The sequence below is a fragment of the Mobula hypostoma genome, chromosome 1, assembly GCF_963921235.1.
Source record: "Mobula hypostoma chromosome 1, sMobHyp1.1, whole genome shotgun sequence".
Taxonomy (NCBI): domain Eukaryota; kingdom Metazoa; phylum Chordata; class Chondrichthyes; order Myliobatiformes; family Myliobatidae; genus Mobula; species Mobula hypostoma.
The window spans coordinates 210,215,140-210,241,800 of record NC_086097.1 but is presented as its reverse complement, the minus strand read 5'-3'; the positions used below and the strand labels follow the sequence as shown (position 1 = coordinate 210,241,800).

The window sequence follows — 26,661 nt, the reverse complement described above, 5'->3', positions numbered from 1 at the left end:
ATGGCCTCTGTATCCGAAATTCCTACCTTCAATGAAGGAGAAACTCCAGAGCAGACGCCGTGCGGTGACTTGATTGAAGCTTCTAAACGAGTATGTTTTGAGGTCGGTCCATCTTGGATTTGGTCTGGGATACTCCCTGGCTCTCTTCCTGGCTGGTGTTCTATCCACTGACTTAGTGTTCTCCTTATCCTGAACAGGGCTATAATCAGGCGAAACCATTAGTGGCTGAAGATCAACGCCTTAAAGTGTATTTGAGAGTAAGACCGTTTTTAAATGTGGAATTGGCAAATAACGAATCCCAGGTTAGCAAATACAACAGATATGCTAAACGATTCATTTCATGATGTTTTGTCAAGTATTAGTAATTTATTTTTTGTTTAAATATAGCTCAGAATTAAAACCTTTTGTAATATCATTCAACATTGTCAAATTCACAAATAGACCCCTTTTATGCAGATTGCTGTTTTTCAGTAGTAATAGAGAGGTCATTAGTTTGATTGGAAGTAGTTCAATAGGGAAAAAAACGGCGAGAATCTTTATCTTAAAAAAAGATGCATTTCAGTACAAAACATGAAGTCTTCAGGAATTGCTTCATGACTTGGTGCTTGATTCTGATCAGAATATATTGGGTAATAGAACACAAAACAATTACATGCAGAATGGAGGGTATAGTGGCTCATCGGAGCAAAGGTTCCGATATGCCTGACGTTGTTTATAATTGACCGTTATGATGAGAAGAAGCTTGATTTTTGAGAGTCCATCATTGTCTACGTGCTGCTAATGAAAGCAAGTTTGGATGAGGGGGTCTGGCATTATGTATTGATTACAGGTTGAGAGTGTGGGGTGGAGGAGTGTGCAGGACATATCTTGCCCACAAAACTTACTTAAGTCATAGAAAAGCACAACACAGAAACAGGCCATTTGGCCCATCTAGTCCATGCTGAAACCATGAATCTACTCCCATCAATCTGTACCGGGTCCAAAGCCCTCCATATCTCTACCATCCATTCACCTATCTAAACTTTGCTTGAACATTGATATCTAGCTCGCATGCACCACTTGTCCTGGAAGTTCATCCCACACTCTCACAACCCTCTGAGTGAAGAAGTTTCCCCTTATGTTCCCCTTAAACTTTTCACCTGTCATCCTTGACACATGATCTCAAGCTGTAGTCCCACCCAAACTCAGAGTAAATGCAAGCAGGCTTTTTCCCACTATCTATAACCCTCATAATTTTGAATACTTCTATCAAATCTTCTCACAATCTTCTACGTTCTAAAGGAATAAAGTCCTAACCTATTCAATCTTCCTTTATAACTCAGGAATGGCAGCATTCTTGTAAATTTTCTCTGTACCCTTTCAACCTTGTTTACCTCTTTCCTGGAGAATGGAAACAGTTAATAACTAATTAGTAATTGTTTAGCTACAACTATTTAAATTTTCAGAAAACATCTGTGCCCGTAGACTTCCATGAAAATCATGAGTGTAATATTTTAATCTGCTGACAGGCATATGGAAAACTGAATGCTGGAATCCTTGAATGTGAGAGGCCTAATGCTTTTCTAAATGCTGACGAGTTCTCTGTTTTTGCTAGCGTAGATATGATGTGGCTTCCCGTCTGTCTCATTCCTACTGTTGGTGCAACATTATGTTAAAGATTTAATTTTGCACCAACAGTATGGAGTCTGCAGTTCACGTGACTGCTTGGGTTTCATGTGGGTGCTCCACTTTCCTTTTATGTATATTACCTACTGTGGATCACCCCCTCTCCCAGTGTGTCAGTGAATTGTAGAATCTGGGAGGAGGAACTGAGATAAATGTAAGGTGAACAGGCTACAGGGAAAATTTACTGGGAAGATTAGTGCCAGAAATGGCCTCTTACGGTATAAGTAGATGTGAAATATAATATCGATTTTGGGGCTAATTTGCATGCCAATTTGTTTAGCATTGAAACAGTAACTTAACAGCACTTAAGTGCATTTTTTTTTAGTTTCTTGGCTACAACTTACAAACATTCCCATGCAAATTTAATATTTGAATGGGAATATAATAAATTGCAGAATTGCCTTAAGATGTCATAAACCTTGTATTCACTCTGTTTCATGGTGTTTAGTGGTTTCTAGGGTAAATTCATATACAAAAATGTTGCATTAATACAAATCCATTCATCAAAAGTTCTACAATAATTAGACTTTTGTGTGATTATGTTCTCCATTTCAAATATTTTCCAGTTGGAAATGAGCTGTCCATTAATAATAGCAAAATACAGTCTCAAGGCAAAACTCTTCACTTGTTCCAAGAAAAATTCCTTTACAGAGGAAATGAATGCTTTAGGTAGTTTAAACAAAACTGTATCTTTTCTTTCCAACATCCAGAAACCATTTCTAGAACAACGCACACAAAATTCTGGAGGAACTCCTCAGGTCAGGCAGGATCAATGGAAATGAATAAACAGTTGACTTTTCGGGCTGAGACCCTTCTTCAGGACTTGGCCTGAAATGTTGACTGTTTATTAATTTCCATAGATGCTGCCTGACCTGCTGAGTTCCTCCAGCATTTTGTGTATGTTACTTTATATTTCCAGCATCTGCAGACATTCTTGTGTTTACCGTTTCTAGAAGTTGCAAATAACTGCATTTTTTTCTGGTTACAAGACATTCTTATCAACAATACCAAGAAATGCATCGTCCCAAACGTTCAGACCCAGAGATGAAGTTGGGAACCTGTTTTTTTAAAAAAAAATTATATAAAGTTGCGGACACCTGTATTAAAAGTTGAGCAAACTAAGAATTTTTGTGTTTGAACTGATAGAAGTAAATAAAACTGAGGCTCGTAGACGTGGTAGATTGTCAGTCAAGAGATTCAAGATTGTTTAACATAATTTCCATCATACAAGTGTAAATTAGAATGAAATAATTGTAACTTTGGGTCTGATGCAGCACAAAAAATGTAATGAACACAATAATAAAAAATTATATATATCTATACATAAGATAGCTTATATACATTGATTGCATGTATGTAAAGTGATGCTAAGTACAGAAATGTTTATACATAAGGTGACCAACAGGAAATGATAAAGTAGTGGTGGTGGATGGATTATTGGATGCAAGTATTGATCCACCTTCCTACTTGGGAACAGTAACTATTTTTGAGTCTGGTGGTCCTAACCAGACCATGAATACTACGTAGCCTCCTCCTAATGGAAATGGGAAAAACCTTCTGTGAATTGGGTCTTTTTCTCATTGTGGAAATATCAAATACTAGAGGATATAGCTTTAAGGTGATAGGGAAAAGCTTAAAGGAGACAGTGCGAGAAGGAGGATAGGCAGGTGATGGAGAGGGAATGTGCTCAGACCAATGGATTGAGATGTGTCTATTTTAATGCAAGGAGTCATACGAACAAAGCGGATGAGATTAGAGCGTGGATCAGTACTTGGAGCTATGATGTTGTGGCCATTACAGAGACTTGGATGGCTCAGAGGCAGGAATAGTTACTTCGAGTGCCAGGCTTTAAATGTTTCAGAAAAGACAGGGAGAGAGGCAAAAGAGGTGGGGGTGTGGCACTGTTGATCAGAGATAGTGTCACAACTGCAAAAAAGGAGAAAGATATGGAGGGATTGTCTACAGAGTCTCTGTGGGTGGAAGTTAGGAACAGGAAGGGGTCAATACACTACTGGGGGTTCTTTATAGACCACCCAATTAGTAGCAGGGACATCGAGGAGCAGATAGAGAGACAGCTTCTGGAAAGGTGTAATAATAACAGGGATGTCCCGGTGGGAGATTTTAATTTCCCAAATATAGATTGGCATGTCCCTAGAGCGAGGGGTTTATTCTTTTCCAATATTTTTATTAAGATCAAAGTATTAATACTATGTTATGTATAATATAAAGCTTTTGGGATTACATTGTTAATAATTAGCATATATAAATATAAACTCAGTTAACACATGGATATTAAACCTCCTAAACTCTTACAAAATACAAATATAATGTAAGAAAAAAATGCAGGAGTAGCGTGAAAAAGAAAAGAAAATAACAAAATACCCCCCCAAAAAACTAATCTAAACAATACTAATCAACTAAACTAAAGAAAAGAAAAAGACATGGGCTGTTGTGTTACGTCAAATAGGACCATTAGTGTCATTAACTCTGCTCCTCTCTCCATATATTTGAAAGTAATAGAATAGGTTTGGAAAAGTAGAGCGAGGGGTTCAGATGGGGTGAAGTTTGCTAGGTGTGTTCAAGAGGGTTTCTTGACACAATATGTAGATGAGCCTACAAGAGGAGAGGCTGTACTTGATCTGGTATTGGGAAATGAACCTGGTCAGGTGTCAGGTCTCTCAGTGGGAGAGCATTTTGGAGATAGTAATCACAATTCTATCTCCTTTACCATAGCATTGGAGAGGGATAGGAACAGACAAGTTAGGAAAGCGTTTAGTTGGAGTAAGGGGAAATATGAAGCTATCAGGCAGGAACTTGGAAGCATAAATTGGGAACAGATGTTTTCAGGGAAATCTACGGAAGAAATATGTCAAGTGTTCCCAGGGGATATTTGCGTAGAGTTCTGTATAAGTACGTTCCAATGAGACAGGGAAAGGATGGTAGGGTACGTGGCGTACAAAGGCTGTTGTAAATCTAGTCAAGAAGAAAAGGAGAGCTTACGAAAGGTTCAAAAAACTAGGTAATGATGGAGATTTAGAAGATTATAAGGTGAGCAGGAAGGAGTATAAGAAAGGAATTAGGAGAGCCAGAAGGGGCCATCAGAAGGCCTTGGTGAGCAGGATTAAGGAAAACCCCAAGACATTCTATAAGTATGTGAAGAGCAAGAGGATAAGATGTGAGAGAATAAGACCAATCAAATGTGAGAGTGGAAAAGTGTGTATGGAACTGGAGGAGATAGCAGAGGTACTTAATGAGTACTTTGCTTCAGTATTCACTGTGGAAAAGGATCTTGAAGATTGTAGGGATGGCTCACAGCAGACTGAAAAGCTTGAGCATGCAGATATTAAGAAAGTATATGCTGGAGCTTTTGGGAAGCATTAAGTTGGATAAGTCACCAGGATCAAATGAGATGTACCCCAAGCTACTGTGGGAGGTGAGGGAGGAGATTGCTGAGCCTCTGGGTGATGATCTTTGCATCATCAATGAGGACAGGAGAGATTCTGGAGGATTGGAGGGTTGTGTATGTTGTACCCTTATTCAAGAAATTGAGTAGAGATAGCCCAGGAAATTATAGACCAGTGAGTCTTACCTCAGTGGCTGGTAAGTTAATGGAGAAGATCCCGAGAGGCAGGATTTATGAACATTTGGAGAAGCATAATATGATTAGGAATAGTCAGCATGGCTTTGTCAAAGGCAGATCGTGCCTTATCAGCATGATTAAGTTTTTTGAGGATGTGACTAAACACATTGATGAAGGTAGTCATAGTCATACTTTATTGATCCTGGGGGAAATTGGTTTTCATTACAGTTGCACCATAAATAATAAATAGTAATAAAACCATCAATAGTTAAATAGTAATATGTAAATTATGCCAGGAAGTAAGTCCAGAACCAACCTATTGGCTCAGGGTGTCTGACCCTCCAAGGGAGGAGTTGTAAAGTTTGATGGCCACAGACAGGAATGACTTCCTATGACGCTCAGTGTTGCATCTTGGTGGAATGAGTCTCTGGCTGAATGTACTCTATCAGAAATGTGATGTGTAAAATAAATTTGCTAATAAAAATGTCTTGGATTAGCTATGCTGATTGCTTTTGTCTGTAAAGAGATATAGAGTTCAGGGGTTTACTGGGTATTCTTGCACTTTGGTTGGAAGTAGCAATTCCCATATATGTTGTATATTTTGATCACCAGTTTTTTTTTACTTAGAATTATCATTTTGGGTGCATGACATTATCAAACCACTGGATATGAACTAGCTGCACTGCTGCACAGAGATCATATGATATATTGCTGATGCTGATAGTTTTTGTGGGTTTGACTTTGTTATTGTTTTCACCTTTGAATGTGTGGCTTAGGACTGTGTGATAATAAAAGATTCAGAAACTGTTGTGTTGGCAGCACCTAAGCATTCAAGCACTCTGAAAAACAGTGAAAGAGGAATTGGACAAGCTGTGCACACGTTCACATTTTCTCAGGTGAGTAATATTTTGATAATATCTTTAGTAATCCTCATTCTGAAATTGGCTGCTGACTACCTCTGAGCTGGAGTTGTCCTGTTTTCCAATCTGGAAGTTATTTAATTCACAAGATTTTCTTTGAGTTTACTGCTCTCTTGCTCATCATTGCCACAGTTCAGAAGGTACACTTCTAAATTGTTTTATTTTATTATGGAATATAAACCTTTGAAAGTTTCTTTGGTATTCCTTTTCCTGTGGGTTCACCATTGTCCATTGTAATAATTTACTGCATTTATTGTTGCTGCACAGCTGTGGCAGTTGAGAGCAATGACATTACTCAGTCTGGAGATGCATACACGCAATATTACAAAGAACGGCAGAATTCCTTTCATGAAAGGCATTGGAAAATCAGATTTTTATGTTAACCACTTGTATGGTCACTGTTTTTGCAATGAATAATCTTTTCGAAATGAAACAAATGTAAAACCATCATCATGACTGAGCCTGTTATTTGAATTGGTTTTGTCAAACTCAAAATAGCTGAGTAAAATGGAAAAAAAAGTGTTGTTTTATGATGAGTAACACACACAAGATACTGGAGGAACTTAGCAGGCCAGGCAACAAATATGGAAGAGACGCTTCAGGCTAAGACCCTTCATCAGGGTGGGAACAAAAGAGGAGAAGTCAGAGTAAGACTTCTTTATTATTCTTTCTTTATTAAAGTATGCACTTTATTGTCACTACAGGTGTGAACATAGTCTTTCAATTAGACGTGTTCTTCTTGCATTCTGCTTTCAAATCTGGCATTATTTTAAATATTCTCATGCTTAGTCAAGTGACATTTTGCTCCTTCCTTGCAGTAAAGTCATTTCCAGATAGTTCTGAATCTATTCTTCCGTATAGTCATGTGCAATATTTATTATTTTTTGTTAGATATTTGGCCAGGAAACCAGTCAGACTGAATTCTTCAATAGCACGGTAAAAGACCTTGTTAAACAGTACCTCCAAGGACAAAACAGTTTGGTATTTACTTATGGAGTTACCAATGCTGGCAAGACCTACACTATTCAAGGTATGAATTTGGGAGAATACAGGAAAAAGAGAAGTAAGTAAAATGTGCTTGGGATGGTGGAGTCATGCCAATCAAGTGAATTGCTTTGTCCTACAGTGAGCAAATTATACTCATCTAGGTAAGTGTAGAGCATGGCTTCCCAAACTTGATTATGCCATGAACTCCTACCAGGAACCGAGGAGTCCTGGAGTATTCCATAATGTCACAGTGTTCATGACAAAAAAGGCAGAACTGAATTGCCAGAGTATCCACTAGAAGGACTGAGGTGTTTTAAAAAAGGTGTAAAGGAAACTACAATTGTCTTTGTTTCTAATTATTATATACTTTTTAAGCTAATTATGTGAATTTTGAAAATTAACCGGTTTTAAATGTCAAATGAAGTACTTAAACTATGAAAATCAAATTATAACACTTTACAGCTGGAAAAACACTTTTTCATCTGGATTTATGATATAGTCAGGCAAATAGCAAGATGGAGCTTCTCACCAAATATGATGAACAGGTGACTGTTATAATATCGAGGTAGCCTTCATGGATGGTCTCATCATGGACATCTCCTACCTAAATTCCTTTACCATTATACAGAATTATTTGTTGACTTATTGCCCTATAACAAAGTAATTGTGCACATTCATGTCATATCAGATGCTGCTTTTAGTTGACTATTGTTATCAGAAGTCTTTTTATGTGGTGTACGTAATTTCTAAAGATGTGCACATTCACTGTTGTGCACTTATCTCCCCAATGGAACAAACTCATAACTATATATGTTTTAAATTGCTTATAGGTAGTTCATCAGAAGAATAATGTAAAATTGATTTATAAAACTAAAATTTAATTATAAATCTATTCTCAACTATGCCCTTATTAACAATTCTGCAAAGTATGGCTCATTGCAAGTAGGTGTAACACAAGGCTTCTCCAGACCTAGAAAGTGACAAGTCTCACATTTTGTACAAAATTATAATGTTTATCTATAGCCATGAATATGGTATATTACATTTTAAAATGTGAATTGGGAAGCATACTTCAACCAATACAGTGATGCCTACTCTGTAGTTATTTTTTTTATTTAAAAATAAGTCCCCAAGCTTAATGAGTACAATTTTTATTGATCTAAATGCTGCTTACCTTCAAACACATTATTTCAGTTTGCACCTCTTATTGTGGCTCAGATGACCTATTCCAAACTAGGAAGCCATTGCCCCTTGATGGTATCCACTGCAAGCAATTTAGCTGTTGTGGTGCATTGTTGGTGCAGGAGAGAGGCTATTATGTAGGGCGCTCGATGGCAGGATTTAAGATCCTAGATGACATGCATGAGATCTTCAGTCACTTCCATGTGCAAACAAATCCTTGCTCAATCTGAGCTTTGTTCAGGTCAGGTCAGTCAACAATGCTCGGAGGCTGTTTTCCAAGGTCTACATAATCCCTTCGAGATTAACAGGACCATCAAACTTGATTGAAATGATCTGGTAACAGCTCCCTGTGTTGAGCATACCTCCTTTCACCTTTTCAGTAGATTCCAGGACTGGTACAGCTGTCTTCTAATGCTCCAATGGGCATTGCTCCAATCTTGTGTCGACTAAGCAAATCTGACTGTTCATTTTGAAGCAGTTTACTCATGAGGATTGGAAATATTCCTATCAGAAAAAGCAAGATAATTGTCTGCTCCCTATTCTGGGCCAAAACCATTGCTTATTCATGTTCATTTTTTCAGTGTAATTTTTTCTCTGACTTTCAACTCTTCTTGTCTCCTTTGTGCTTTATAACATTTTTTCACCGTACTCCCTGTGGCTGCCTCCACCATGGACTCTTTCCCCTTTGCTATTGTACAGGAGTATTAGCTGGGCATCTGAAGAAGACCCTGCTGGTGAGCAGTGAAATCATCACCAGTGCCGCAAATCTCTGGGTGTAGATATCCACTCTTGACTTCCTGCTGGATTAGAAGTTGTACTCGTATATCACAACCTTTGTATTTGGGGTGCATGACCTTATTCATGAACTGCTGTGTAATTCCACTGTTTGTCTCCACCACTGATTTCCTGAGCATTCAACTTGTGTGTGTATTTGCTGAACATAACTTTCTATCTCTCCAGAACACCATGCACCCTTTTATTTCTCCATTATTTTATGACTTTGCGGTACGCCACTGGAATTCTTCTACAACTTTGCTTTCCACAGGAACAGGACAATGAAGGCTATTCTTGCCAGCATTTACCTGCTTGCCAGGCCTGGCACACTCGCACAATATGCCATATCTGCTGGCAATTAAAATGTCAGATATTTTTTGTGTTAGAGGCTTCCATGACAGTCAGCATGAGAATCCACATAATTCACAGCCTGGCATGGCCTACCAATACTAGCATGGCCTACCCTATGCAAGTCATTGCCAGCTCTCGGGGCCTAATCCCTGCCTGCTTGTTAGTTTGTTATGTTCTTTGTCTTTTTATACCTGCATTTATTCTGCACTCTCCATGAAGTCAGATCCAGTCTCTAGTTTTGCTTGATTTTCCTTCATGTCTAGATTGTCAGTCAAATTAAGCTGTGCCTGATTTAAAAAGCTTAGAAAATGTTTATCTTTATTTTTGCCATTGTTATTTAACCTGATGTGTCCTTCAGGTTAGAAAGCTGGCTATACATATCCCCTTGTCTGTACTTGCTCATTAATGAAAGTTACTCAAAAAATTTCTTTGAATGCATTCAAATAATAACCAACTAATTGTGCAAACCACAACGGCATCCTGTTTGAATGGTCAGCTTGAAATTTTTCTGATAATGTGACTTTGTTTACCTTACATTCACAATTGAAATTAAATTCTGTATAATACTACTGTTTTAATACTGAGTTACAAATTCATCCAAGGTAAAATGTAATTCTATTTCGCCAGTTTTTCCATTTTCAAATTGTTTATGTTAGTTGCAGGAAAACAAAATGTATTTATTTGTGCAAACTCCAATATTGAAATCTTCCAATTTTTAATTAAAAAATTAAAGCATTTTCGGTGTTGAAGTAATGACTTGTATATTGTTTGCCTAAGAATATTGCATTATTTTAGATAATTGCACTCTTGATTAACCATAGGTACTGGTAAAGATGGCGGTATCTTACCAAGATCATTGGCCATGCTCTTTGATCACATAAAAGGCAGACAATATGAAAGTATGGATTTAAAACCACATGTCTGTGATGATGTGTTAAAACTGGATAGTAAGCAAATCCAGCAAGAAGAAGCTATGAAGGCTGAAATCTTTTCTCCACTGAGAGAGGTGATGTTCAACAAAATCACATTTTTGTCATAATAGTAGTGCTTATTAATTTATTTTTTAATTCTGAGTCTTCAATCCTGCAGGGAGATGTACATTATAAAATTTTGTTTTAGCTCATATTGTAAGCAATAATTGTATCTACCTTTAAATTTACTTTTTCAGGGTAACACCCAGATGTTATGAAACTTTTATGTGAATGTATTTGCACTTCACATGGGGAAAAGGCACATGTTGTCTGACTGATTTCCACTTTTTATTCAGCTTGTTTATTTTAAAAGATTTGGAATTGACTTCACTTCTGTTTTTCTATTGACAGTGAATTTGTTTAGTCAAATACTTCCAAAAATTTTAATAGTGGTTGTGAGTGCTCAGCAGCACTCTCATCTGCTGTGATGAATTCCTATGAGAGATTGGTCATGGCTAGAATCAACTCCTGCCTAAGCAAGGACCTGGAATCTGCCTATTGCCACAATAGGTCTACATCGCATTCAATCTTCATTGGCTCTCAAGTTGGCCTTGGATCACCTGGGGAATGGTAATGCCTATGTCAGGCTGCTGTTTATTGATTACTGCTTTGTGTTTAACACAATCACACCCTCAGTTCTAAGCAACAATCTCCAAAGTATGGGTCTTTGTACCTCTCCTCTCCAACAGAATCCTTGACTTCCTCACTGGGAGACTACAGTATGGGCAGATTGAAAATAGCATCTCCTCACTGACAATCAACACTGGCACACCTCAGTGACGTGTGCTTAGCCCACTGCTCTACTCTCTCTACACCCCCAATTATGTGGCTAGACGCAGCTCAAACACCATCTATAACATTGCTGATGATTCAACTATTGTTGGCAGAACTTCAGATATTGACAAGGAGAAGTCACTGCACAGGTTCAAAAAAAGCTGCAGAATGTTGTAAACTCAGCTAGCTCCATCGTGGGCACCAGCCTTCCCAGTATCCAGGACACGGGCAAAAGGCAATGTCTCAAAAAGGTGCCATGCATCACGTAGCACTCCCATCACCCAGGACATGCCCTCCCCTCATCGCTACCATCAAGAAGGAGGCACAGGAGCCTGAAGACACAAACTCAGATGTTTCAGGAATGGTTTCTTTCAAAGGTTTCAAAGGTACATTTAATGTCAGAGAAATGTATACAATATACATCCTGAAATGCTTTTTCTTCGCAATCATCCACGAAAAACAGAGGAGTGCCCTCAAAGAATGAATAACAGTTAAATGTTAGAACCACAAAGTCCTCCCCAGCTCCCCTCCTTCCCGCACGTAAGCAGCAGCAAGCAACGATCCCCCCACCCCGGGCAAAAAAAAAGTATCAGCACCCACAACGGAGCACTGCGTGAGCAAAGCAACAGCAAAGACACAGACTTGCATTACTCCAAAGACTACTTATTCACCCGGTATTCGACATACCACTGGCTCTCTCTCGCCCCCTAATAATGGAGAAAGAAATGTCTCTGTTTCACAGCGAGAGCGGAGATATAACAAACAACTCATTGGCTTCCCCTTTGTCATTAGATTTCTGAATGGACAATGAACCGATAAACATTACTAAAGTTTTCCTCTCTCTTTCTGCACTACTTATTTAATTTAATTTTAATGTATTTATTTATAGTAATTTATAGTTTTTATTATGCATTGTAATATACTGCTGACCCAAAACAACAAATTTCAAGATGTATGCCAGTGATATTAAACTTGATTCTGACATCCCTGCCTGTCGATATTATTAAATACAGGCTTTAAAATCGCTAAGGAAAGAGCGTAATTAAACTATTCAATTACCTAGTTAAAAGATAGAACAGAATGAATGGTTTTGCAGTTACACCCTTGAGTATGAAGCTCTGTATTGCACATGCAGGAACTAAAATAAACACCGATCTTGTTGGCTTAATTTTGCACTCTTAACTATTACAGGATACTTATTTTGAGTCATGTTTGATAAATAATAACTTTTGTAGTAAGTGAAAGAGGTGAATTGATTACTACCAATACAGTGTGGCCCTGTGATACAAGTTTTATATTTTCGCTTGTATTAGTTATATTTTAAATCTAAATTACTCTGTTGGTTTTGAATATAAATTCTAAAGATCATTTCTTTCCTTCCAGGAGATGGAATACCAGCTTTTTAGGACCACATGTAACAAGAATGTCCGAAAAGATTTGGCCCAGGCAGGCTCTATCACTCTGGCAGACCACATTCCTTCTGATCAGCTAGGTATCTCTTTTATTCAAGGAATTTGTACAAATGGAAATGTATTAAGAGCTTTATTTTTCAGAAACACAAACCAAATTTTTTTTCTTTGGTTGCAAACCACCAAGAATTATAAATTTTGTGGTAGAACTATCAGATTAGCAAACTTTTAAAATGAAATGATTGAGATAAATAAACATGGGATCTAACTGCTTAATGATTAATTTCAGTATTTTGAAGACTTACTACTGCCAGCCTCGGTCCTGGCCACCATTCTGCTTACTGTTCCCACTTCCTCCTGAGTTGTTTTGCAAGTCATAATTGATGTTGATCCAACAGGCATTTGAAAAATTATTTTTGACACAATGAGTTTGTATAAAAAGGAGTAATGCTAGCACAGAAATAAAGAATTTAATTATTTTTCTGTTTTAATACTTCTCTTATAGTAATGGAAATTTTCCAAATCCATCCAATGCCACTGCTGAAAATCTGCCCCTTTTGCCATCTATACTAAACTACAGTTAACCTAACTTTTAAATTAGGACAGCTGGAGGCACTGGCTAAAATCTGAAACTCCTCCCCTTTTCTATAATTCGCATTCACCTTAACATGCACACAACTTCAAATCGATTAGAAACTTTTAATCTGATTTTTTTCCAAGTTCATCAAAAATACAAACATCAGAAATACTGCAAAATTATCTAGAGACATGCTATCCAAGGCAAGATGTTTGTTGCAACTAATTAATACTTGGTTTTTAAATTAGAGGCATTCCCACATCACCCAAATCTAATCCCATAATCCCCTGCTTTGCTCACTCCCACAATTCCATTATTATAGAAATTGCATTTCCTGTGATCCTTTATTTAAAAATGCTTGAGAAAGTTCAAATAATTTCATTTCTATTTCATAGCAAAGTATTCTGAAGTCATAACAGGTGCCTCTGAAATTAGCCTCGTTGATCAAAAGCAGCGAAGATTCTCGGTGTGGGTTTCCTTTTGTGAGATCTACAATGAATATGTGTATGACCTATTGGATCCAATGCCAACTTCAAGAAACCAGAAACGTCAAAATTTGCGAGTCTGTGAAGATCAAAAAGGAAACAGTTATGTTAAAGGTGCAGCCTAATCTTCATAATCTGTGATGTAAATTATTTATAAAATCTTTGAAGTTTTTTCATAAATATTAAAGGAATCTTCCTCTTGAACCCAGAAGCTAAAGGCTATCTCAGATGGTGTGTGTATGTATATATATATATATATATATATATTTTATATATACACTGTATAAAGCATATTAGCATGGCACTTTTAAAGTCCCTCTTGCAAAGTTCTAAGCAATCTGCAGCTGATTGTAAGTGGTTTGCAATGTGTTTGTAATTGCACAGTTACAGTAGTGACCTTTCACACAGCAAGTAACATTGTGCTAATGACCAGATCATTACCCAGGGAGGTCCAAAGATTGCTTTCTTATTTATTAGTTAGGCAAGCAATGCAAATATTTTTCTCTCAAGTCTTGCCAAAAATAATCAAGATGAATTCTTTGTTTATAATGGTATTAGCTAAAGGGTAAATGTTAATTGGGACTGTGCAAAATCTACTTTCCTAACTTTTAAATGGGCAGGCAGAAAGGGACGTGTGCTTAGCATTACAAACATTGGAGAGATATCTGAGACTCTTCTTGGACCCTCAGCTTGAAGAATTGTAATCCATTTTCAGGAGAAAAAGAAGATTAGGAAAGTAAAACTTTTAAACTTTTACCTCCGGTCTGTTTTCCATATGCTGAATGACCGTGTGTCATCACTATCAGATTTCTGAATGATCCTATGAGCGTATGAACACTACCTCACAATTTTTGCACTACGTTATATATGTGTGTGTATATATATTTGTGTGTGAATAGATGTATACGTATTTCATATTGTAAGTTGTATATTTTGTGTATTGCACTGTACTGCTGCCACAAAACAACACGTTTCATGCTATATGTCAGTGATGATAAAACTGATTCTGATAGTCTAATCTTTTGAAAGTGGTTAATGATGACAGCAATATTAATTAATCTGCATAAAATGTGTCCTTAAATTATTTTGAATATTTCAGACCTCAAATGGATCAATGTTACCAGCTCAGATGAAGCTCTTAAAGTCTTAAAGATAGGAAATAAAAATCGAAGCTTGGCTTCAACTAAAATAAACCACCAATCCAGCCGAAGGTATACTCATAATCCTGTTACTATGTAATATTAGACAAGTTTATTGGTCAACATTTTTTCCCTCAGATAATCAATTTCTCAAACATAATTTCCATAACAAAATGTTGAAGTGGATTTCAATTGTATGTATGAAGTACCTGATTAGTTTAAAATGATCTTTCTACAGTCACAGCATATTTTCCATTCGACTGATAGAAATAATTGTTGGGGAAAAGTCTCGTGTCTTCAGGACTTCTGAGTGAGTTATCGTTTTGGGGAAAAATAAATATTTAGTTTCATGTTATCTGTTATCACATTATATAAAGTTCAAACGAGTCCAAAGTTATTGTTATTCTATGCCTCCATATTACTAAGTTTTGTTTCATGAATAGCTTGGAAGTCTTCCTCTTTACTCCTTGACAAAGATGATAAAAATAGATGTTCTTGAACATTGTTGTATGTATGTCTTTAGTAAATTGTACCTGTGTCAATCCTAGAAAAACTCTATTTGATTTGCATGCAAGCCTTTTCATCAGACCCTACAAGTTAATAATTTCCTTGGGTATGTTTCTGATTATTCAGTAGCATTTCCTGTGGGATTGCTTTCCATTGCTTTTTTATAGATGATGCTCTGCTAACCTTGTTAGCAACTTTTATGAATTTTAAAGACCCAGAATGGATTTTTTTTTTTGGACTTGATTACCAACCAGCATTCAGGTATAATCCCTTTCTGTTTGCACGCCTTATAAAGTCTATTGACTTTCTTAGCCAATGCATCCCGGGTATGATCAATCAAGTAAAAAGTGAATGAAATACCAATGGAAGTCAGTGGAAAGAAAGATCACCCATTTGGGATGAGCATTCCACAATTTCAGATGCTCCACTGCATTTTGTAGTTTTACTTTCTGAAGTGTAGTCAGTCAGAAGGAGGATGTATGTCTTCATCCTGGGTTTTGAGCTCGAGAGATGTCAATAAATTCCGGGTTTACATTTTTAAGACTATTGTAAGTCATAGTTAACACTTGACAGGTTATTTCCTAGCTTTAAGAATATCAGAAATAGAAACAGAAAGCATGAATTTGGCTCCTTGGGGTGTGCTTCATCTTTCAATTAGCATTACTTTGGAACTATTTCAATGAATACAAGAAAATGAAGCCATAATTCCCTTTATCTGAAAACCTGTTGAGCTCTCTCTTATACATAAAATGGGCATCTGATCCTCCATAATGCTCATTGATGGAATACTCCAAAATTGATTCTGTTCTGAATGGTGTGTGTTAGGGTCAGGGGGAGTGATGGTGGATTCCTCTTGTCTCTCCTGTATGGACAAACACTATTCTGAGACTGATACCTGTTGGACAACAGCAAAACTTGCTGTATGTCAGGCTGCTGTCTTCCCTACTAACCAACAAGCTTCAAAACTTGGGCCACAGTACCTCCACATACAACTGGATCCTTGACTTCCTCATTGGGGACCACAATCAGTGCAGATTGGAAATAACATGTTCTTGCTGTCAATCAAAAAGGATGCATGATTAGCCTGCTACTCTACTCTCATGACTGTCAGTTCAACCACCATCTATAAATTTGCTGATGATACTGGTGTTGCTGGTGGAATCTGAGATGTTGACAAGGAGGTGTACAGGTGTGAGATAAATCAGCTGGTTGCGTGATGTCAGAACAGCTTTGCACTCAAGGACCAAGGAATTGATTGTGGACTTCAGGAAGGGGAAGTCAAGGGAACAAACACCGGTCTTCATTGAGGGAAAGGGTGAGCAGCTTCAAGCTTCTGGGTATCAACATCTCTGATAGTCTATCCTGGCCCAGAAAATTGATGAAGTTACAAAGACTGGCTATGTTAAATTAGGAGTTTGAGGAGATTTTGTTTGTCACCAAAGACTCTGGCAAACTTCTACAGAAGTTTGTATTGTACTGCTGGTGGACAACAACAAATTTCATAATGTATGTCATTGATAATAAGCCTGGTTCTGATTCTATAGGCACCAGCTAGAAGGAGCACCATACTAACATCTGTCCCGTCAAATTCTGGTTAGACTTCTGTGTGCTTCAATGAGATCACCACATAGTCTTCTAAACTCTTATGCAGTATAAAAACCTCAGTCAGCTCAGCTCAGGTTGGCAACAACGTCTCCTCCACAATCTCCATCAGTGCTGGTGGACTATCAGGCTGAGTGCTTAGCCCCCTATTCTACTCACTTTATACTTGTGACTGTGAGTCTAAGCACAGCTCCAATGCCATACTTACGTTTGCTGACGACACCACTAGTTTTGGTCGAATCAGTGTGGTGACGAATCAGCATATTGGAGGGAGATTGACAATCTGGCTGAGTGGTGCTACAGTAACAACCTCTTACTCAGGAGGAGGAAGCCGGTGGTCCATGAGCCAATTTTCAATGGGGGATCAGAAGTGGAGAGGGTCAGCAACTTTAAATTCCTTAATGTTATCACTTCAGAGGAGCAGTACTGAGCCCAGCATGTAAGTACAATTATGAAGAAAGCATGGCCATGCCATGGAAAATTCTACAAAAAGTAGGATACAGCCCAGTCTGTCACAGGTAAAGCCCTCCCCACCATCGAGGATATCTATACAGAATGCCGTTGCAGGAAAACAGCATCCATCATCAGGGGCCCCCACCACCCAGGCTATGACATCTTCTCACTGCTGCCTTCAGGAAGAAGGTACAAGAGTCTCAGGACCCACACCTCCAGATTCAGGAACGGTTATTACCTATCAACCATACAGCTCTTGAACCAGAAGGGGATAACTTCACTTGCCCCAACACTTATAGATTCACTTTCAAGGACTCTTCACCTCATGTTCTCAATATTTATTGTTTAATTATTATTATTATTATTTTTTTCTCTTTTGTGTTTGTACGGTTTGTTGTTCTTTGTACATTGGTTATTTGTCCATCCTGTTGGGTGTAATCTTTCATTGATTGTTGTGCTTCTTGGATTTCTGAGTACGTCCATTAGAAAGTGAATCTCAGGGTTGTATATGGTGACATATATGTACTTTGATGATAAATTTTCTTTGAGGTTTGAAGCTTATCTGCTTACACTCTTTTGTATGCTACGGACTTCATCTTAGGAATTAATCAGTCCCATATTTGCTGCACCCCTTCAAATGCAAGCATCCTGACTTGGGCAGGGAGACCAGAAATGTAAATAATATTTCAGTGAGCTTACATAATTGCAGCAAGATGTCTACCCAAATTGTCTTGCTGTAAAGACCAGTGTTAATATTTTCTGCTTATTAACTCTGTGATCTGAGCACACGGGGCTCCCACAATCCTTTTCACACCAATACCTTTCAATCTCATCATTTTAAAAAAACAGTAGTTTTACTCTTTTCTAAAAGAGATCTCACATATCCTATGTTATTTTCTGTCTGCTGTGCCCTTACCAACTCAATTAACTGATCTTCATTAAGCCTCTCTGTATTATTCCCATAGCTCTCAGTGCCATTTAGTACCATTGCCCACTGAGAGAAAGTAAATCTTCCTCGGGTCTGAATGCCTGATGCCTTTAATTGTAACTGTGAACTCTAGCTTAAAGCATGCTTGCTCAGGAAAACATTATCTTTCTGTCATGTCCTGTAAGATATTTGTTTGTGTCATTAACATAACCACAGCAACATATAATTGCTCTTGGGATGTATAATTGTTTGTCAATCTTTCTGATGAATGTAGCCTGTGCTTGTGTGATTTGGCTGGGTTAGAGCGTAGCGGTAAAGCACAAACGTTTGGAAATCGACTGAAGGAGGCAGGCAACATCAATAATTCTCTTCTGATCCTTGGCAAGTGCATTTCTGCACTAAGGAAGAAGCAGCAGAATAAGTAAGTAATAAATAAATTGGATTAACTTGTTAACTATCAGTATTTAATTTTTCCTTGAATTTTGAAGCCTAAATATCTTGTACTTATCAGCAAACCATTGGTTAATGTTTTAATTTGGAGTAGGATGCTGTTGGTAATCCAAGGTCATTAGCTCAGAATTGAAACCTTGAGTTTGAATACTAGCAAAGCTACACTTTAAATTATTATTTCAATAAATCTGAAATAAGAGTTCTATCAATAATGGTGAAACTACTGGATTGATCCTAAGAGCCCATTTGTTTCAGTGATGGAACTCTACACCTTGTCAGGCCTGTGTGATTCCAGCTCTAGAACCATGTAATTGATTCCCCGCTGAAACAGTGTAAGAAGCCGCTCACTTTAAGCGCTTGATGGGACTGATGTTTCATCTTGTGGGAGACTTTTGAGTCCTTGAATCTCCCTTCCTCTGAAAGGGAGCCCAAGGAGAGGTTATTTTGGCTGTTTTTGAAGTACGGATAAGTAAGAGAGTGGAACGTTAATGTGGAGTTGATGTTAGAATTAATGCAGGAATTGTGCTGTAACACAGGCTTGAGTGGCCAAGTAGATTATTGCTCCTCGCATGTATGTGTGGGGAGAGTGGTGGCAAAAGTCTGAGCAGCCTGCAAGATTAAATGGTGTTTAATCCTCTGTATTAATAAACCAGTTGTGTTCCCATGGGGAAGATGGATTTCTGAAACAACAACTATCAACGTTTCCAAAGGTGGTTTGAAATAAACCATTCATATTAAATAAAGAAAACAAACAAAACAAGTTTACTGTTTCAGAGTGATATTTTATTAAACTGTATGAACATCAGCTTTTGCTACAGGTGATTGAATATTCTGATCAAGTTTTATTTCATTTTCATACCTGCAGAATTTTGTGTTTGGGCATTTTGATGAATGTCACATTAGTAGTTCTACTTAAAGTTGTGGGAAGAAACAATGAGAGCAGAGAGTTTTCAGGAATAGCAGTCAATGTGAAAAGAAAGATAAATCCTTTTCATCGCAATAGGAAAGAAAGAGAATTGGGGATGTAGAAAATTTGGATGGAGAGTAGGTGGTTTTGTTGACATCCTCAAAGATGACCTGTTTCTGATTTCACTACTTGGATATGGAAATCGTACCGGAAGGTGCTGAGAACCGTTGCTATCCTGTCCTACTCTTCACCCCCACCCCACCCCCGACTTCACCCCAAAATGGTGATCTAGCCGTCACCTTTCATCTACTGAGGAGAACTATTGAGATGCTTTTTCCTGGAATTAAATTAATTGGAACTAGAATTTTCTTTTGAATTATGATGAAAACTAGCCTGGAATTTGTTTCGTTTAGGCAAGTTGATTAAGTTCATTAAAAGTAACTGATAGGATTGCTGGTAGATCAGTTGATGTACAAACGTTACTCCAAAAATGTTTTATCACATAATAAAAAAATTCGCAGAATTGAATCTCTAATATTTTAAGGGAGAGAATAATTGTGGAATTGTTACCTGAAGAATAGAAAATGTAATGATAGCTTCATCATTCTAAAATTAGATTCCATAAGTAATGTATTACTTCTATATTTTTTTAAACTACACTTTTTTTCACCAGTTGTTTCACCTCTAATTTCTAATTGGCAAAAAGTCTTGGTATCAATGATAGAATCTTGTGTCTTAGTTCTAACATACTTATTTCTTTTGCCTATTAGATTAAAACAAATTATTGTCCCATTCCGAGAGAGCAAGTTAACCCGTCTTTTTCAAGCTTTCTTTTGTGGCAAAGGCAAAGCTTGTATGATTATTAATATCAATCAGTGTGCTTCCATGTATGATGAAACACTGCATGTAATGAAATTTGCAGCAATTGCTAAGCAGGTATAACGTCATTTATTATTTTAAAATCGTGTGGAATTTAATGAAAAGGTTAAGCTTTTATTCTTGAGTTTTTTGCAAAATTAAAATGAAGTATTAAAACCGAGCTACGTTGAAATCATAATTCAAATATCTAACAAAAGCATTGATTAATTTAGTGTGAGACATCAACATTTGCTTTATTCTACACTGTTCAATCTGAAATTATGACAATAGATTGAGTACAGTGATCACTCTTGCCAATAACAAGAGGTTGTGAAAAATAGTCACTGTCACCTTAAAAAAAAAAACCCTTTTCTTTGTTTTTTCAGATAATTCAAATTATTCACCCAAAATTTAAACTGCAACTTGCTGATCACTTGGGTGGAAACGACGGCAGTATGATGGTGTGCACTGATCTTGGGGAATCACTCGCTGCCAAAAATGGTTGTTCTGAAGATCTAATTAAAGATGACAAGGAGGAGGAAAATGAAGATCTGGACCTCACCACCTTTGCCCATGAAGTAATATTAACATTTTTTTTTCTGATGCTCCATTTCAGGTTTGTGTGTCACAGCTGTAGTCCCTGTTTTTTGTTAGTCTGAGATGAGCAGGATCGAAAGTCTATGGAATGGGTATGTTTGCAATTGAATAGCCCTGGATGGAGCTGATGGATTTTGAACAACCATTGTGACTCTTTGTGTCCTAACTAGCTTTAGATAGGAGCAATCCTGACAGCCTTACTCTTTTGCCCTTTCTCTCATAACTTTGAAAATGCTTCCATTTAACATGCTTATTACAGCTCCTTTTTGAATACTTAATCTAATTTGATGCTTTTAATACCTGCTGCGGTGCACTCCAGATCCTAAACCCTTGTCTTTAATGAATCCATTAAGGCTTTATTTAATCAATACACATCTGTGCAATTTACAGTTATTTTAGTCCCTGTTTATTGTTTCTACCACCTGCCCTACCTGTGAGGTTAAGATGATTGGTTTGCATTTATTGATTGTATTCTTACACCCTTTGCTCATATTTTGCACCACTCTAAGCTTAAGAGAGTTTCAAGATTATGGACAAGACATCTGCAGTTTCCTTGCTCGCTTTCCCAGGGTGCATCTCACCTGGACCAGGTGAATATCGATTTTGGGCCTGCATCATTTTTGGAACAAATGTTTTGCACTTGCTATTGCCTAATTAACTGGAAATTCTTCCCAACGAGGATTGAACAATTTATGGCAAACTGTTTGCATTTTTCATTGTGGTTGGTTGGCATCTGTCTGATTGAAGGACAATAGGTGACGATGATCATCATCACATGTCTGGGCTGAAGGTATGGAGATCCTGAGATGTCCAGGTGTCAAGATCCCCCTCTCGGCCTTGCCAGTGTAAACCAAAGGAAAACTTTTGAAGCAATACGTTTGGCATCAGCTTTGCTGCAGGAGCTGCTGGGAGGATGTTCAATGACGTCCAGCCACCATAGGGGCTTCACTCTGGATTTGCTGTCTGGATTTACTACTGTGGCCTTAGCCCCACTGCCTTGTGGGCAGCCTCGAAAGAGACTATGTACCCATAGCTGGGGATATAGTTCACAAGCACTAGGGTGTGTCCACCTGCATGTTACGTGTGCAAGGGCCATACCTCGTCCCTGTCCTCTGTAGTTCAGCCTGAATCCGAAAGGAGTTCAGTTTCTATGTGTCGTCAGCGAGCTCGCAGTACGTGAGGCTTTACTTTGGGATGTAAGAGGAAACCCACGTGGTCACAGGGAGTATGTACTGGCAGGGAGAGACTTACACATTCAGTTCTCATTTTCACAAGACTGCTAGTCAGCAGTGGAAACTTAAAGTGAGAGCAATAACCACTACCCACTTCACTATCACACTAGACACATTATAACTACCATTTTGACACCATTTTTCATTGTACTTCCCTTATTACTCTGCAGGATGAAATTCCATCTGAGCTTCACATTATCAGGCTTCCCAGATGGCTGCTGGTGCCTGCAACTTGCCAACCTTATCAACCATAATTTGTTTATTTATCCACATCTTTATCTGCCCTACTTGGCTGATTTTCAACTTCCGTTCTGATTTGTTGTTTTCTCTTTTTTTTTCCAGGAATTATTGAGTATGATAGAAAACCTAAGGCACAAATTGATTGCTGAAAGACAACAGAAACTGGTTTTGGAAATGCAGGTTCGTAATGAAATGGGAGATGCCATGTTTCAGCAACTACTCCATACAGAAGAAGTTTGGAGGTAACTTCACATTGCAATTTGAGATGAACAAGTTAATGTTGCTGTGTGATGCTCAGATTTCTTTGTCAATTTATAATTATGTGGATATTTCTGAAGCTCTCCATAGCCAAGATTGTAACTCTTTAACTAGAAAGTCCGTAGAAGTTTTGTATAATGTGGAGTTGGAAATTTTAGAGAAATAGGCACTTCTGCATTCTCTATGAATTTATTAACCTTAAAACCAAAGTTCTTTGAGAAAGTTGTGCCCCTCACTGGCATTTGTATTTTGTTGTTCAAGGATAGGTTAAAGTTAGGTCGATACTATGAATTATACATTAATGGTGCACGTTATTGGTTTTAGTATCTGACTACATTCAGTTTGTAGGCAGCACTGGCCTATTAAGCAACTTGATCATGGCAAAGCCAATAATTATCAAACAATAATCTGTAGCTGTGTAAATATTCATTGATGTGATTGTTGTTTAGACTTCGAAATTAATATTTTGATTTTTTTCAAAGATTTTATGGGATAAATGTTTAGATACTCCAATTGTTAAGTTGATGTGGATAACACAGATACTGAAGCGATATTCCATTGATAAAGTTATAATTTGTCCATGTAGTGCTACCAGAGAATGAAAGTTATTCAAAGATACTCAACTGCCTGGGTTTGCTCATTCATTATTTAAATTTTTAAATAACAGTTTTGAAATAAGTCATCAACTGATATTAAAAAACTATCATTGTTGCTTATTTTGGTGGTATCGCTGACTATTTCTTGTTGCTACTGCCTGGTGTGACTGATAAATCTTGCAATGGAAGCCTTTTGTATACAGTAACTTTAAAGTACCTGAAAACTGGGCTCTCAGTGCACACAAGCTAGAGGATTGCTTTATTTTAAATGGCAAAAAATAGCGTAACAATTTCCATATTCTAACTGTTTACTAGTTACTGCTGAAGTGTAGGCCTATTTGTGCAAAACACGAGTTTACAAATAAACAGCCAGAAAGATCATCTCTGTCAAGGTGAAGTATTGGCTTTGAAAAGGGGATATTTCTGCTATACTGCTTCGCTTGATATTACAGATTCTACCACATGCACATGAAGAACAGTGACTTGATTAAATGTGTTCCTTGCTAATGCAGTACATTGAAAATTCCACTTGATATCATCAGTCTTTACTTTGGTATGTAGGAGGAAACCCACATGGTCACAGGGAGTATGGTACAAACTCCACACAGGCATCAGCTGAGGTTAGGATTGAACTTTGGTCTCTGGTGCTGTATTTTTCTGATTATGAAACTTAGGATAGCAGTGCCACATCAGTGCCACCACATTGAGTTACAATGAAGGAAGCAATCACTGGTGTAGTTCTACCCTTTTTCATTTGTGCAATTAGTACAAAGGTAGCAACTTGATATTGGAATATCAACTCACTGTTCTCTTTCAAGTTGCACTCTGGAAAAATATCTTGCCATTCCTTTGCTGAGTTTAAATCCTTGCTGTCCGTACTTGACACTGTATCTTCACCATCAACTAACACAGAGTCAGGAATGTTGCTCACCACCATTTTTCTTCTATTCTGAATCCAAATCTATTATTACTACTATAACTATTACTACCGCTGCTATTACAGCTACTTACCAGTTGTACCACTACTCCTGATAATTGGGGATGAACAATAAATGTTGACTTTATTTGGATGTGTCTAAAATAATTGGTTGATTTGCTATTCAGTGCTGAGTGCTACGATAGGACAAGACAATATATGCTAAAATGTGACACATCTTATGGTTCATAGGGCACTCCCAATGCCAATTTAGTGAGGACTTGCATCTAAATTTGTGTGCTGTCCAATGGACATGTTCAAAACACCCCTAGCCATTGCTCATTGAAGGAATCTGGCTGTTAATGGCAGTTTTGAAAACCTCTGATTTAGAGGACTTGAGATGTAAAGGACACCAGAGAGACTCATTATATTTCAATCCAGGGAAATAAAAGTGTATGGTTCTGGTGGAAGTGAACTGAACCAGCATGGAGCTTGCTGGCATTTGAAAATGAGAAGCACAGCATTCTAAATGGAAAGGAGAGCAGCCAGAAGTCATGGTACATAATAGTACTAATAATATACAGTAGAAAGGAAAAGGGAGGAGGTCCTGAAGAGCGAATGTAGGGAGTTAGGTAGAAAATGGGAAAATAGGAACTCCAGGGTAGTAACCTCTGGATTGCTGCCTGTGCCACATGCCAGTGAGGTTAAGAATAGGATGATTTGGAAGATGAATGTGTAACTGAGAAATTGATGCAGGGAGCAGAGCAGGGTTTCGGATTTCTGGATCACCGGGACGTCTTCTGGGGCAGGTATGACCCGTACAAGGAGGAAAGTTTCCACTTAAACTCAAGAAGGACCAATATCCTCATGTGCATGTTTGTTAGAACTGTTGGGGAGGGTTTAAACTTATTTGGCGGGGGCACGGGAACTAGAGTGATAGGGCTGAGGATGGGGCAATTGGCATGCAAGGAGATGTGGCATGTAGTGAGATTGCGAGGAAAAACAGACAGATAATAGGGCAAAATTACAGTCAATGGGATGAGTTGAAGTGTAACATAGGAGCAAAAGTGTAAAGGATGATGAATACAGGACTGAAGGTGTTATGTTTGAATACACACAATAAATGGAATAAGGTTAGATGATCTTGTAGGTATGATGTGAGCATCACTGGGTCATGGCTGAAAGAAGTTTGTAGTTGGGAACTTAACATTCAAGGATACAGATTGCATCGAAAGGATAGGCAGGTAGGCAGAGGGGTTGAGATGGCTCTGTTGCTTTTAAAAAAAGAAATCAAATCCTTACAAAGAGGTGACATAGGATCAGAAGGTATAGAATCTTTGTGGATAATATTAAGAAACTGAAAGGGTAAGAAGACCATGGTGGGAGCTATATACAGCTCTCTGAACAATAGCCAGGATGTGGGAAACAAATTAAAACTGGAGATAGAAAGGCATGTAAAAAAGGGCAATGTTGCAATAGTTATGGGGGAATTTAATATGCAGGTTGGTGCTGGATCACAAGAGAAGGAATTTGTAGATGCCTACAGATGCCTTTTTAGAGCAGCTTATGGTTGAGTCACTAGGGGAAATTTGGTGTTGTGTAATGAGCCAGATTGGATTAGGGAGTTTGGGAGGCAGTGATCAAAATATGACAGAGTTCACCCTGCAGGTTGAGGGGGAGAAACTAAAGTTTGATGTATCAATATTACAGTGGAGAAAAAGGAATTGGAGGCATGAGAGAGGAGCTGGCCAAAGATGACTGGAAGGAGATGCTGGGAGCGATTACAGAAGAACAACAATGGCTGGGAGCAATTCAAAATGTATGTAATAGATGCATCCCAAAGCTGAAGTAGTATTCTGACAGCAGGATGACACAGCCGTGGCTGACAAGGAAGCCAAAGACAGCATAAAAGCAAAAGAGAGGGTATGTAAGGTAGCAAAAAATAGTGGAAAGTTAGACAATTGGGAAACTTTTAGAAACCCACAGAAGGCTACTAAAAGAGCCATAGTAAGAGAGATGATATATGAAGGCAAAAATATAAAAGAGGATACCAAATTTTTTTTCAGATATATAAACATTAAAGGAGAGTGGATATATGACTGTTGGAAAATGACGCTAGAGTGGTAGTATTGGGGGACAAAGTAAACATTTTGCATCAATTTTCACTATAGAAGACACCAGCAGTATGCCAGAAATCCAAGAGCATCAGGGGGAAGAAGTGAGTGTAGCTGCTATTACTAAGGAGCTGAAAGGGACCAGATGGGCTACACCCCAGGGTACTAAAAGATTGTAGAGGATTTGGT

General features: G+C 37.9%; 1 protein-coding gene across 1 annotated transcript in view; it reads left to right on the top strand.

The window, feature by feature from the left end:
* zgc:56231 (uncharacterized protein LOC406257 homolog) overlaps positions 1 to 26,661 on the top strand; it is a 39,070-nt gene continuing 12,409 nt past the window's right edge. Inside the window, exons 1-13 of the mRNA XM_063063855.1 lie at positions 1 to 102; positions 198 to 302; positions 6,022 to 6,141; positions 7,057 to 7,195; positions 10,281 to 10,465; positions 12,588 to 12,696; positions 13,586 to 13,789; positions 14,775 to 14,886; positions 15,053 to 15,124; positions 18,579 to 18,725; positions 20,432 to 20,597; positions 20,906 to 21,097; positions 22,691 to 22,830. Coding sequence (XP_062919925.1) covers positions 1 to 102; positions 198 to 302; positions 6,022 to 6,141; positions 7,057 to 7,195; positions 10,281 to 10,465; positions 12,588 to 12,696; positions 13,586 to 13,789; positions 14,775 to 14,886; positions 15,053 to 15,124; positions 18,579 to 18,725; positions 20,432 to 20,597; positions 20,906 to 21,097; positions 22,691 to 22,830 — 1,793 coding nt within the window. The remainder of the gene's footprint in view (positions 103 to 197; positions 303 to 6,021; positions 6,142 to 7,056; positions 7,196 to 10,280; positions 10,466 to 12,587; positions 12,697 to 13,585; positions 13,790 to 14,774; positions 14,887 to 15,052; positions 15,125 to 18,578; positions 18,726 to 20,431; positions 20,598 to 20,905; positions 21,098 to 22,690; positions 22,831 to 26,661) is intronic.